Source organism: Hibiscus syriacus, unplaced genomic scaffold (genome assembly GCF_006381635.1).
Source record: "Hibiscus syriacus cultivar Baekdansim isolate YM2019G1 unplaced genomic scaffold, ASM638163v2 tig00110321_pilon, whole genome shotgun sequence".
Lineage (NCBI taxonomy): Eukaryota > Viridiplantae > Streptophyta > Magnoliopsida > Malvales > Malvaceae > Hibiscus > Hibiscus syriacus.
This window is the reverse complement of record NW_024062680.1, coordinates 1,348,690-1,362,434: the sequence shown is the minus strand read 5'-3', so window position 1 is coordinate 1,362,434 and position 13,745 is coordinate 1,348,690. Positions and strand designations below refer to the sequence as shown.

At 34.5% G+C, this 13,745-nt stretch overlaps 1 protein-coding gene, 1 non-coding gene and 1 pseudogene across 2 annotated transcripts; 1 reads left to right on the top strand and 2 right to left on the bottom strand.

Annotated features, from left to right (window-relative positions):
- Window positions 1-517: 517 nt before the first annotated feature.
- Window positions 518-589, top strand: TRNAW-CCA. Its single transcript has one exon. It is a non-coding gene; the product is annotated as a tRNA-Trp (tRNA).
- A 6,108-nt stretch (window positions 590-6,697) lies between these two features.
- On the bottom strand, window positions 6,698-9,737 carry LOC120117674 (transmembrane 9 superfamily member 10-like). Its single transcript, XM_039137916.1, has 7 exons — window positions 9,438-9,737; window positions 9,094-9,258; window positions 8,901-9,010; window positions 8,693-8,801; window positions 8,476-8,588; window positions 8,223-8,370; window positions 6,698-8,013 (listed from the first exon to the last, which is right to left on the bottom strand). The coding sequence occupies exons 1-7, from the start codon at window positions 9,546-9,548 to the stop codon at window positions 6,856-6,858; spliced, it is 1,914 nt and encodes a 637-aa protein (XP_038993847.1). The 5' UTR covers window positions 9,549-9,737; the 3' UTR covers window positions 6,698-6,855.
- Window positions 9,738-10,206: 469 nt separating this feature from the next.
- Window positions 10,207-13,395, bottom strand: LOC120117675 (annotated as a pseudogene).
- Between the last annotated feature and the right edge of the window lie 350 nt (window positions 13,396-13,745).

The following is a 13,745-nucleotide window of genomic DNA, read 5'->3' as shown; positions in this document are numbered from 1 at the left end:
TGGAACCGCGGTTGTAACAAAGGCAATATTAAGACTAATGGTTGCTCGCTGCTTCATTATTTTTACGCTCGTTGATTCAGAGTAGGATATTGCAATTTGTGATATGAACTATCCGATCTGGTTAATTGAATCTTAAAATAATTTGAATCTCAAATGTTTAGAATTTGAGATACGAATTGGTAATTAATAAACTTTAATGATCTGCATCTGAAATCATTTGAATTTAAAATGAATTTTAAAACCTAAATTAACTTTTAATCAAATTGGCTTGAATTTAAAACCAAAATGTAACTAAGTCATTAGCAGGTCTACCAAGAATCCACCTTCACATAAGCTTTTTGAATACTTACATTAAACCCAGCTGCTTGATTGCATCAGTTAAAACATCCTGAACATGAAATTGATCCTTTTTTCTTTCCTATTTCTGCATTTCCTTAATTTCCCATATTTATATTACGTAAAGTTCACCTTTATTTATATCAGACATATTTAATTTTTCCTAGACAGAAGAGGGAAGGGATCCGTGGCGTAATGGTAGCGCGTCTGACTCCAGATCAAAAGGTTGCGTGTTCGATTCACGTCGGGTTCAAATCCCAATTTACTCTCTTCAATTTTTTTTCGTGTTTTATCCAGAAAAGGAAGCTTTAGTGTTTCTTTGCTCCATTTCGGCCCGGTCTTATCGACAAATGGAGATTGCTTTCAAAGTTGGCCCTCATTTGGAATGTTTCGACCGTAAAGGTAGCACTTCTGAAATAAATTTAATCATATATTTTAACTTTTTCTTCTTTTTTTATCTTCAATCAACTTATATATTTGGAACTATCTGTTATCTAACAATATAATTTAAAGTTTGTGATATAATTTAATTATAAATTTTAATTTAATTATAAATTTTAATTTAATTATAAATTTTAATTTATCTCGAATCAAATTTAAATATTCAATTTTAATTATAAATAAGTATTTGTCGTCTTCTTGGTGTGGACCAATTGTTCACACCCTTAAAGTTAATATCGATGGAGCGTTTTCTACGGGTCCTACTGCTGTTATTGGAGTCTTTGATCGTGATGATAATGGGCTTGTGATTGTTAGACACAGGGTTGATCGATAGTATAGTGGGGCGGTTGATTCTTTGAAATTTTTTAAATTTTTATATATTTTAAATATTTTTTTGTATTTTGTATTTAAAATCTATTTACACACTCTTAAAACTTTATAAGTACAATTATCTTTAAAATTTTATACGTATATCCCTAACATAAAATTTTACATCTGTCCTTGACTAGACGTGTGTTTCCTCTATCCATCACTGCAAATGTTAGTATTGTGGAAGCTTACACCATCTCTTATGGTATTCAACTTGTATTAGAGCTATTTGCATCTCATGTGATAATTGAAAGTGATTTTGTGAATCTGATGCGTCAATTAACGTCCCATTGTACTGATATTTCGATGGTAAGGTTTTATCTTGTTGAAGCTCGTCATCTTCTAAAAGTCCATCATATTCTATCTAGTGTGTCTGTTGCAGTGCCAATATCGTTGCTCAGTGCACTTCTTCATTGTCCTAATTACCTTTTCATAATTGTCTGACTTATATTACTTATATTGTGACTTCGAATGTGACTTTTGGCTAACTTTTTTTATGAAAAAAAAATTATCATAAAGTTAATACTTGTGAAATAAATTTAATGATATATTTTAAATTTTTTATTTGGAATCGAATCTTTAACGAAGAAATAAAAAATTGATCTAAATTATTAGTATTAATAATTTACAAATTAAAAAAAATCATATTATTCATTCAAATAAAATCATATTATTATTTAATTTATAATTAATTCTATTTATAATATACAAATAAATATTTTATATTTAAAACAGTAAACAATAATAAATATATTATTATAAGATTTTTTGTGTGGATAAATTTCATTTATTCGTCCAAACAAAACCTCAAACACAAATAAACATTACATCACTCAATTCCCAACACCTAAAGAAATAAACCAATCAAAAAACAAAAAACTAAACAACCAACAACAACAAAGTTGAAACTAAAAGCCCCACTCAGCGGCTAAACTAGGATTTGAATTAGAAATCTTCCTACTTCCAACAAGCCTTAGACGAGTACCATTCTTAATCTGAGAAAAAATAACATTGACATGTCGATCTCCACTCCCATGATGCCTATTATTCCTCTCCTGCCAAATATTGTAGTTAAACGCACACCAAACTAACCGAGTGATAGTAGCCTGCAAAGACTTCCCTTTGCAAACCTTTTGCAATCAATTAATCAAGTCCATCCAACCATTGTGAGATCCATCATGCCTACAAGCTTGCAAAATCAATTGTCAAATTTGACAAGCATAATAACATTCAACAAAAAGATAGTCGCAAGTCTCCAATTCATCACCATAAAGCAAACACTGAGGATCTATTTGACAACCCCATCTTAACACCCTACTCTTAGTTGGCAACCTATCTAGCACCACCAATCAAGAAATAAAAGAGTGACGACGAATGGCCAACCCTCCCAAACGACTTTGAACCAAGGCACCCTATCTTGTTTATGTATAAACAACTCCCAAACTTCCATTGCTTTATACCTCCCTTGCACATTTCCAACCAAAGTCAGCTCATCTCTAAGTTTTATTAATTTTTTTCAAGCCCAACGACGACTAGCCTTAACTTGAAACTGCCATATAATGCACCCTTTCAGTAGGTATTTCTCCACTCAAGCAACCCAAAGAGAACTATATTGAGATAAAATCAGCCACAAACACTTCATCATGCATGCTTTATTCCAAACTAAAATGTATTTAACCCCGAGTCCTCCTTCACACTTAGGGTGACAAATCCACTCTCAACTTACTCTAGCCCCTCGAGCAGAAACATCATTTCCTTTCCAAAGAAAGACATTGCAAATCTTAGTAATTTGTTTTATAACCTTCGAAGGCAACAAAAACATTCTACTCCAAAAATTGTATACTAAAGATCATTGCTTTAATAAGTTGAAGCCTGCCAGCAGAGGATAAACATTTTGCAGACCAACTTCTGACTCTTTTCACAATTTTACCCACCAACCCCTCATAGTCAACATAGAAAAGATTCCTAGCAACCAAGGGCACACCCAAATATCTCAAAGGTAAAGTATCAATTCTAAACCCCGACAACTCAACAAGCCTTTGAACATCATAATCCCTTATTGTAAAACAGAACAATTCACTCTTAGATACATTCATCTGCAGCCCAGACATCCTACGGAACACTTCCAAAACCCTTTAAATTACCATAATAGAGGAAATATCATCTTTGGTAAACACCAAATGATCACGAGCAAAACATATATGAGTTAATCCAATCTTTCTACATTTGGGGTGGAAACCAAAAATATTATGCTTCCCAACCAAATTCAACAAGCAATAGCACATTCATAACTATAATAAATAGGTAGGAGAGAGTGGGTCTCCTTGCCTAACTCCATTTGCACCCGGAAAATATCCCACCAATCTCTCATTTAAACCCACCAAAAATTTAGGTCTAGTTATACAAGCTTCAATCCATCCCCTAAATTGTTATGAAAACCCCAAAACCCTAAGAATCTAAAAAATAAATCGGCTTTCCTTAAATCAATCTTAAGAGTACACCTAGGTGACATACATTTCCTTCCATAACCATTCACAATTTCTTGAACTAATAACACATTTTCCAAAAGATCTCTACCTGACAAGCACTTTGATTTGGAATAACAACAACATGTAAACACTGCTTCAATCTATTGGCCATAATCTTGGTGATGCACGTATGCACGGTACTACAACATGAAATAGGCCTAAAATCAGTAGCTTGAACTGGAGTAGAGACTTTAGGCACTAGAGTAATAATGGTCGAATTAAAGGAGTCAGGAAGATAACTATTCAAAAAGAAATAATGCACATTTTTCAGAAAATCCTCACCAACAATTCTCCAAGACACTTGGAAGAACTTCGCGGGATAACCATCCGATCCTGGAGCCTTATTCCCATTCATAGCAAACACAACATCCTTAATCTCCTTTTGAGTAACAGGGGCAATCAAAGAACCCTGCATATCAACAGTCAATTCCACCACCAAAATTTCCCTCAACAAGTCATCCGAACCCAACCTCACTTCTTTATCAACAGAACCCAAAGAGCTAGAGGAAAATTTGATCAACTCATTAGAAATTGTTTTAAAAGTATCAAGTTCATTGCCCTGATTATCCTTGATCATTCTAATAGTGTTAGCTTTTTGCCTAACACTAACATGCCGAGAGAAAAAAGCAGAATTGTGATCACCTTCTTGGATAAATTGGATCCTAGATTTATCTTAAAAAACTTTTCTTTAGCTCTACACAAAATCTCTAACTCCTCTGCAACTTTCTTTTCTTGCACAATAATTTCCCCAGTGGGATTAACCAACAACAACTTTTGAATATTAGTGAGGTTCGGTTGCTTCTCAAAAACTCTCCTGAAAATATCACTAAAGGTGGTGTTTGTTTTCACTGTTTAAGGTCTTCAAAGTTCTTATGTCTGTGCCGCGCATACCACTCCTAGACATTGGACTTCGTAGACCGTTTGATTTTTAGAAGACATAAACTATTCTAACGTCTGCGCGTCCTCTTCTTGGCGCAGACGTGAACTTATGTCTTCAAAGCTCTTCTAACCTCTTCAAAGAACCATTTTTGCTATTAATTTTTTAAAAATTATAAAATGTCATTAAATTTAATGAATTATTACAAAATAGTCACTATAATGATGTAATAAATTATAAAAGTTCGATAATATAATAATTATTTTATAGTATTTAGATAAATTTATTAATAATTTTATAATCTTTTAATAAATTTAATAAATATTTTATAATTTTTTAAACTTTATTGACGAAAATGATCATTTGTATATAACTCAACAATATCTAATATACTTTATTTGAAAAAATATATTAAACTTAGTAAAAAATATTATTCAATTAAACTTAGTAAACTTTTTTTTTTATATATAAAAACTTAGAAAATCACGGGGACATACAATTATTAGTATTAAAAGATAAAATAAATGTTTTAATAAACAAATAATCACACTATTGAAAAATCTGATTCTTATCATTTAATTATGGTAAAGTACGAAAGTCCCTTTATACAAAATAAATAAATAAATAACAAATAATATATTTTTTCTAAATAGAAAAATACTAATTGATGTATATTATATGGAGTATATATTATATATATTTTTTGATGTTAATAGAATCGGATTGTACCACTAGAATAAATTAAGATGGTTTAAATGATATTATAAAATTGAGTATTGATATATTTGTGAATCGATAATAATTGAGAATTAAAATATAATTTTTTTAACAATTACTTAAACCGAAACAAACAAATTGAATTAAAATCAAATTGATTTCATTATCGATTGATTTAATAATAATTTTTAAAATGATATATAATATTAAAACCAAAATCTAATAGTCCGTAGATGTAATAATTTATAATAATAAAATTCATATAATATTTATTTAATATATTTTTTTAAATAAAGTATACTAGATATCGTTGAGTTATATACAAATGATCATTTTCGTCAATAAAGTTAAAAAAGTTATAAAATACTTATTAAATTTATTAAAAGATTATAAAATTATTAATAAATTTATCTAAATACTATAAAATAATTATTATATTATCGAACTTTTATAATTTATTACATCATTATAGTGACTATTTTGTAATAATTCATTAAATTTAATGACATTTTATATTTTTTTTTAAAAAATAATACAAAAATGATTATTTGAGTATAGTTTAAAAAATTAGTTTATTTATATTTCAGTTTATTTTAGCAGTCTGCAAACATTAAAAAACAAACAGTCTTCTTTTTGCATACTGCAGACTTTTGATCCACCTCTTCTGTTGTAGATGTCTGCAGATGTGATCCGCATACCTTTTACTTCTGTAAAAACAAATACCACCTAAACGTACCGAGAGGATCCTTCAACCTCTTGAGTTTAGTAAACAGAATATATAGTGGATTACCATAAACAAACACCTTTCATGACTCATCAACAATATTAAAGAAACTCGGATGGTTCACCCAAAAACTTAAAAAATTGAGAGGTCTGGGAGGCTTAAACAAACTAACCTTTAAGACCAAAAATCAAGGACAATGGTCAGAACAATCAAGAGGCAAAAACTCCACAATTGCACTAGGGAAATAACTAAACCAAGCTTAATTCACCAACAATTTATCCAAATTTTAGACAAAGGAGCCACCTCCCTTCGGTTGCACCAAGTAAACAAAGACCCTAAAAAGATGCTCAACCACATCAATTCTCTCCTGATAATCCAAAAATTCCTACATTGCCCTAGTGGTACCCTGACTGCCATCAAAATCTGAACTCTCAGTTTGACGATTAAAAATATTAAAATCACCCGTAACAGCCAAAGATAGTCATCAACTGTATCCTTAAAGAAATTAAATCCCTCCGACCCTCTCTATCATTATAAGAATTATTGATCATCTTTTATTTACTTAACAATTTAGTTCTTTTAAGATATTTTAAACATTTTCGGACGAGTGACTATGAAATTTCTTTATTTGACAGAATTGCAGGATAAACAGCACCGCCATCAACTGTGAACACAGCAATTCCTTAATTAACCACTAATGGAACCAATTCCTAAGCTAATAAAATTCAACCATTTCTACGATAAAAAAAAGGATTCAAAAACCCTAATGGTCGAGTCCAGAAGCAAACGATCTCCTGCATTTCGGGATTGGTTTGGAGCCATCCTCTCGATGAAATCAAATCGAAATGTGCTTGAAAACGGATTCAATCGATCTTCACCGATGAGTAGATGAGCCTGGTGAACCAGAAACAAGCATAGAAGCCGATTGTACCGGTGAGGACGAAGAACGCGTACGATAAGATCAACATGTAGCCAAAGTAGAGAATTCCGGATACCGGTTTCTTGATCTCGAGTTTCGTGAAGAAGTAGAATGCAGCGTAGAGGAATAGGTAAAGTGCCGAAGAACCGGACGTCAAGTAAGATCTCCACCACCATTGGTAATCCTCACTACATAGCTGAAAGTAGCAGAGAACAACTGTGATCTCGGCACAAGTGACAATCAGAATGAGGAAGACGATGAAGAGGAAACCGAATATGTAATAAAACTGATGCAACCATATTGAAGTTAGGATGAAGAAGAGCTCAATGAATACAGCTCCAAAGGGTAGTATGCCCCCGATCAAGACAGAAAAGGCCGGGTGTAGGTACCAAGGTTGTTCCGGAATTTGCCTCCGTATCTTATTAGTTTTCACGGGGTCTTCCTTTACAGCCTTCTTGAAACCAACGTAGCTCCCCACAAAAACGAGCGGGACGGAAATGCCGAACCATAATACAACGAGAGCAAACATGGTTCCGAATGGCACTGCGCCGGAGGATTTCTCACCCCAAATCAGTGCATTCAATACGAAAAAGATTGCAAACAAGGTTCCGGGGAATTTAAGAGCAGTTTTGAGTGCAATTCTCTTCCAGTTTGTTCCTTTGAACATCTTGTATAGACGAGCGGACGAGTAGCCGGCAAAGATGCCCATGAAGACCCATAATAGAAGCATCACAGTCATTAATCCACCTCGATTTGAGGGTGATAGGAAACCGAGGAGAGCAAAGATCATGGTGACAAGAATCATACCAAAAAACTGAACCCCTGTTGCGGCATAAACACAGAGTAAATCGAAGTTGGTCGGAGGTCGAAAAACATCTCCATGGACAAGCTTCCACCCTGTCTCCTCTTGAGCTTCTTCTTGTGTTTCGAGTTGATTGTATTTGGAGATATCCCGATAAAGAGTTCTCAACATGATCATCGCCACCATTGCGGAGAGGAAAAGAACAATCATTAGAGAATTAACAATTGAAAACCAATGGATTCGATCATCAGCCACCAGAAGATAGGTATCCCATCGAGATGCCCACTTTACATCGCTTTCCTGCAAGATTACAACTAGGAGCAAAAAACATCAGATAGACTTAGCCGAACTGTAACGAGCAGCAAGCATCAATGTTGCTCGAAGGGGAATATGTTCGTCCAAGGACCCTCAAAATACTAAAAGGAACTTCGAATGATTGAACATACCAATCATAGTTCGAGTAACATACACATGCATTCTCAATTTACATAAGAGGTACAAGACCTGACCTGGAACTCAACATCATATGTGAATATGATCTTCTTTTCTTCAACCTCTTGAGGAGACTCAGAGCTAGTTACTGCACGTTTTGCATGAGGATCACAGGTTATTAGACGGGTCTTCGTATTCCATTCAGCCTCATATTCATGTTTAACGCTGCATTTATCGACATGATTCGCTAAGAAATTAGAAAATAAACACCATTGATTAAAGAAATATGCCGAGTGATTGTTGATAAACAAAGGGGAAAAAGGTAATAACCTGAATGGCTTGACCTCAAATCCAACAATCCGTGCCGAATCGACCAATGGATCCTTGTGAAATTTGACCGTAAATGCCAAATGATTGTTAATGAAATGTTTCTCTTCCTTGCTCTGCAATTGTCAAATAACAGACCAGCATTGTTTAAATCATCAATGGAAAAAATTATCAAAAATTTATTCTAAAAAGAATTTCATCAATCTAGCATAATTTTTACCCCAGCATACTTCCCTTTGAGACCAACATGAAACCCATGCTGATAAACTACAGATGTTTCAACATCGAGCCTTCTTATCGGAACAACCAACGGAAGATTATCCAAAATCCTTATCACAAACAAATCACAAAAATATCCATTGGTACTCAAACAAGAAATGCCTGAAATGGAATACTGTAATTAAGATTTCCATGAATGAGAGACTCACATGTTGACTCTATACTCATCATCAATCATCTCCTTGAAAGCCTTCGCAGCTTTCTTATCAAGAACTTTACGACACACGACATTGCACACACATGATTCTCTCATTTTAAACTGCATATCAAATGATCATTTCAATCAGTGGGAAACCAAGATAGAGTTGAAAAGAAACATAAAAGAAATCATGATGGAGTCACCGTATAAGGGGAGTTTTCAATTCGATCACCACGAAGGACTTCCCCAAGATTCTCTGCACTGTCGACTATGTGATCAGGCTGACAATAGGGTAATGAATAGTAGGAATAAGGAAGCTGTGTTTTTGTTGAAGTCAGCTTATTCACTTTCACGTTCAAAGGATCCCCCTGCATTAATGGACAAAACAGAAAACTGAATAATTTTAGGATCATAAAATGCAGATCTGAATAAAACCCAATAAAAGAATGGAAAATTCCAGTCGACCCAAAGATCCATAGTACATGATATCGATGATGATGACGAGGATGCATGAATTAACATGATATACATGCATGCAGGAACTGACCGTTTGGAAATCTTCAGGGGCAACACCAGGGAGGTAGAAGCAATGAGATGGAAGGAAGAAGAGAGAAAACAAGGAGAAGATCCATGAGACGTGAAAAGTATGACCCGCCATGTTATTTTTTCTTTTTCTTTTTCTCTGGATCTCGATTCGATTGCCTGAATTCCCACTTTTCACTATTGAAAATGGAAACTAAATAAGAAAAAGACACTGTTTTTGAATTATTGCTGGTGTTATGGAGTTGAATTTCCTCGTTTGTGAAGAAAGGAATGAAGCGAAAGGAAGGGTAGTTTGTTATGAAGGAGCTGGAGCGAGAAATTTATGTTTAAAAAGATACCCTTCCCCTCCATTGGCGCCATGAACAGAAGTCTACTTCCTTTTCTGATGTACGGTCTCGATAGTTTACATGTGTTACGTGTTTGCGAATCAAAGAACAGACTTTTATTTCCCATAAATGAGATTATAAAAGGAAAGGAATATTTCTTTTATTTCTATCAAATTTTTCTATACTATTTTTAATAAGATCATGAATTTATGATATAAAATCAAAATAAAATTCCACCTTTAGGTCATCGTTGATTAAGAAGAAAAATAAAGAAATTGAGTATATAAACCAAGTTTGAACACAATCATATAAAAGCATGACAAGGAAGGATAAGAAATTTATTGGTAAAAAAGCTTGTGTAGTTCTAACTTCCATAGAAACAAACCAGAAAAGAAAAGACATGCAGACACACTATCCCACTCCCCCTCCCTCCCTCATAACATGTTTTTTTATTCAAGAAACAGATCTTAAAGAAACAAACAACCTCAAACAGGTTGTTCTCATCTTTTTGCTCCCCGTGTCTACCACGGAGCATGGTCCGAGCTTCCATTTAAGACGAGTTCTTCAGAACCCATTCCACCAGAGTTGAGATCCCAAATCCAGTTGCTACATGCTTCTTATCATTCAAGACCGGGCCAGCCATGTCGATGTGCAGCCACTGTACCTTTTCATCAACAAACTGCAACACCATAGTTCCAACAATGATGAAATTACACAACATTGTTCGACCGAGGAGACTGCAATATAGGAGCGCAAAAACAAATATACAGAGTAAAATTCACGTACTTGTTTCAAGAACAGAGCTGCATTGATAGCGCCGCCTTGACGACCACCAGTATTTACCATATCAGCAACTCCTGATTTCATCGACTCCCAATAGCTTTCCTCTAATGGCATCCTCCAAAATTTCTCACCACTATCCTCTGAAGCTTCCAATACCTCCTTTGCTAGATCATCACTGGGTGTGAAGACTCCTGAAAGAAAAGTTTCCAATGCATTGACCGTGGTGAGATAGTCCATAATATGCCCTTTTGGTTTCGATTATCGAATAACAACCAATGAAAACGATTAACACAATGGCCTTTTGAAGAGAATATGAATAAGAAAAACTCTATAAATGTTAAGATGAAAATTGTTATATTAAAGTTTCGATTTTAATCGTTTACAAGGCAAATGCAGAATTTCATTCATGTATGTCTGTTAAACATTAAGATATCCTTTTGTTTCTCCAAACTTAATTGTCATCCAGAAAATGATCGTAAGCTTGATTCCGAAACTAATCAAAGATAAGGTCAGAAAACTATATTCCGGGAATTGTAAAATTCATACATACCTGCAATTGAGGGACCAAGAGCAACAACACAAGCTCCGGTTAGCGTTGCAAGGTCAACTATCTGCAAAGTTAGTTAACAAGTCTTGAAAAATGTAATTCTGATCATCTATACAAAATAAGCAAAGTACCAGGTTTTCAATTCTTATAATAAAAATCACAATGTCAAGTGTTTGGCTTTACCTTCTCAACACCTTGGTTGCAAGCATAAACCAGAGCATCAGCTAGTGTAAGCCTACCTTCTGCGTCAGTATTATTAACCTGCAATTCACATGGTGAGCAGCAAATTATTTATTAAAGACAACAAAGAAAATACCCAATTATAAATGTCACAATGCCTAACGTTCATGTAAACCTCAATTTTGTTTTCTGGTACTAAAATAAAACACACCATACCTCAATTGTCTTTCCATTTGAAGCTGTGACAATATCTCCAGGCCTCATACCCGTTCCGCTTATCATGTTTTCACAAGATGCAACAATAAAATGAACCTGCATAAAACACGATAAGAAAAGAATACTCATCCTTTCCCCAGAATTCAAAATATAATCTTCAAAAAGAGAGCAACCAAATGAATTACCTCTACTCCAGAAGGTTTGATCTGTCCAAGGGCTTTTGCTGCACCAAAAACAGCTGCAGAACCTCCCATGTCCACTTTCATGGTTTCAATCGAGCAACCAGGTCCAGTCTTGATATTGTAGCCACCACTAAGAACATATAAGACAAGTATTCAAAACCTGAAAAATACAATGCTGGATATTTCCTACGCTAACTGAATCATAAAATATACTCCTGCTAGAATATGTCGATGTAAGTACTTATGAAATTACCTGTCGAAAGTCAATCCTTTTCCAACTAATGCTAACTTGGTTTTAATAGGTCCACTCATGGGTTTGTAGCACAGATGGATAAAATGAGGAGGATTTGCAGATGCTGCAGCAACTCCGAGATATGATCCCATCTTCAACTCCCTGCATTGCTCTTCTGTAAAGATGTTTGCAGACAGAACATCGCTGTATGTAGAAGCAATCTTTGAAGCCTCTTCTGCTAGTGCAGCTGCAGGCATAAAAAAGACACATTAGTTCAAATTTTACAAATTTCCTCATCCTTTTATTGCCACATTGAAACGTTATGCTCACTCTCACTAATAAGTTAGAAATTCAACCTTCTAATTACACCTTCAGGCATAAAACTAAACAATAATCATCCTTACAATTAACTGCAAAAAAGAAATGGTTATCTAAAAGAAAAAAAAAATACAAGAATAATGCTTATACGAACCAGGGGTAAGCACATTGGCCGGTGAATTCACAAGCTCTCTTCCAAATAGTATAGCATAAGAAACAACTTCAGCATACTTGAGCTTCTTCTCAATCTCCGATCCAGTTCCAAGACCAATAATATCCACAGATTTAAGCTGTGATTTCTTTGACTCGGATTTGTATCTATTATCTTCACATGTTCCCAGCACAGTCCCTATCATAATGCAAACCATTCAACTAAGATAAACTCCAATCTTCAGAATAAGAACATAGATCATGACACTAAGGAATTGAAAGAGCATTACCAGATGTTATGGCCGAAGCAGTACTGCTCTGACTCGGTGGATAGACCTTCTGAAGAGGTAAGGACGATGGAAACGCTACTAGCTTGAGCATTCTTTGCAGCTGCAACAACAGCCTCACCAAGCCCACGAAAAACAGCCGAAGATGAAGCTGACCGTCCAAGACCAAACAAACCAACCCTTTTTGGAGCCAAGGCCTGGAAGTCTATGAACCATAGACTGGTCTGTTTTCCCTGTGAAATCCTCCTCAAGAGAGGTTTCGGCTAAGAGACCGCCCAACAGGCCATCTAATTTTTTCAAAAGTGAGTTCTGAAACTTGGAGTTTTCATCCTTGATCATGTCTTTCTCAGTGACCCCAACTGCAAGTAGGTCCCCTTTCCATTCTGCCACATCAATCTCTTTTGCAGAAAAAGAGACCTTTCAAGCATTTTACAAACATTAGACTGACAAAAAAATTAGCTAATCTCTACTCCATTTATTTCATAATGCCCGTACTCGGCAATCCAATGATATGCACCTCAAAATATCAACTTTTACAAACCCTTAATAAAGAATCAATCCATGAAGTTCAATTCCTTAAAAAAGAAAAATTCAAATGAATTTCAAACAATTAACAAAAGAAGCTCACTTTTTTAGAGTAAAAATTTCAATCTAGAACCCAGTAAGTCAATCAAAAAATAGGATTTTTACCTTGGGGTGTTCGCTTTTTGCCGGCTGAGTAAGGCCAAGAGTGTGTGCCATGAAGAACACAAAAAGAACAACCGGGGATAAAATATAAAACTAGGCTCAGATGAAGACTGTAAGTAGCTGAAAATCAAAGATATATATAAAAGAGAAGAGTTAGAAACAAGATTAAGCTAAAAGAAAAGAGTGAGAAACAACAAAGACGACGATGACAACCATTTTGCAGTACTTTTTAAGTATAAAAGATATTTGTGAAAAAGCTAAAGTATTTCCAAGCTAACTATGATGAATGATCGGTGCATCGACAAAGACATCATTTTCTAGGCCATCGCATCACATTTATATACTATTCATGTTTTAGATTACATTGGGTATCTAATTCACAAATTTTACCGTGCGATTTTAGA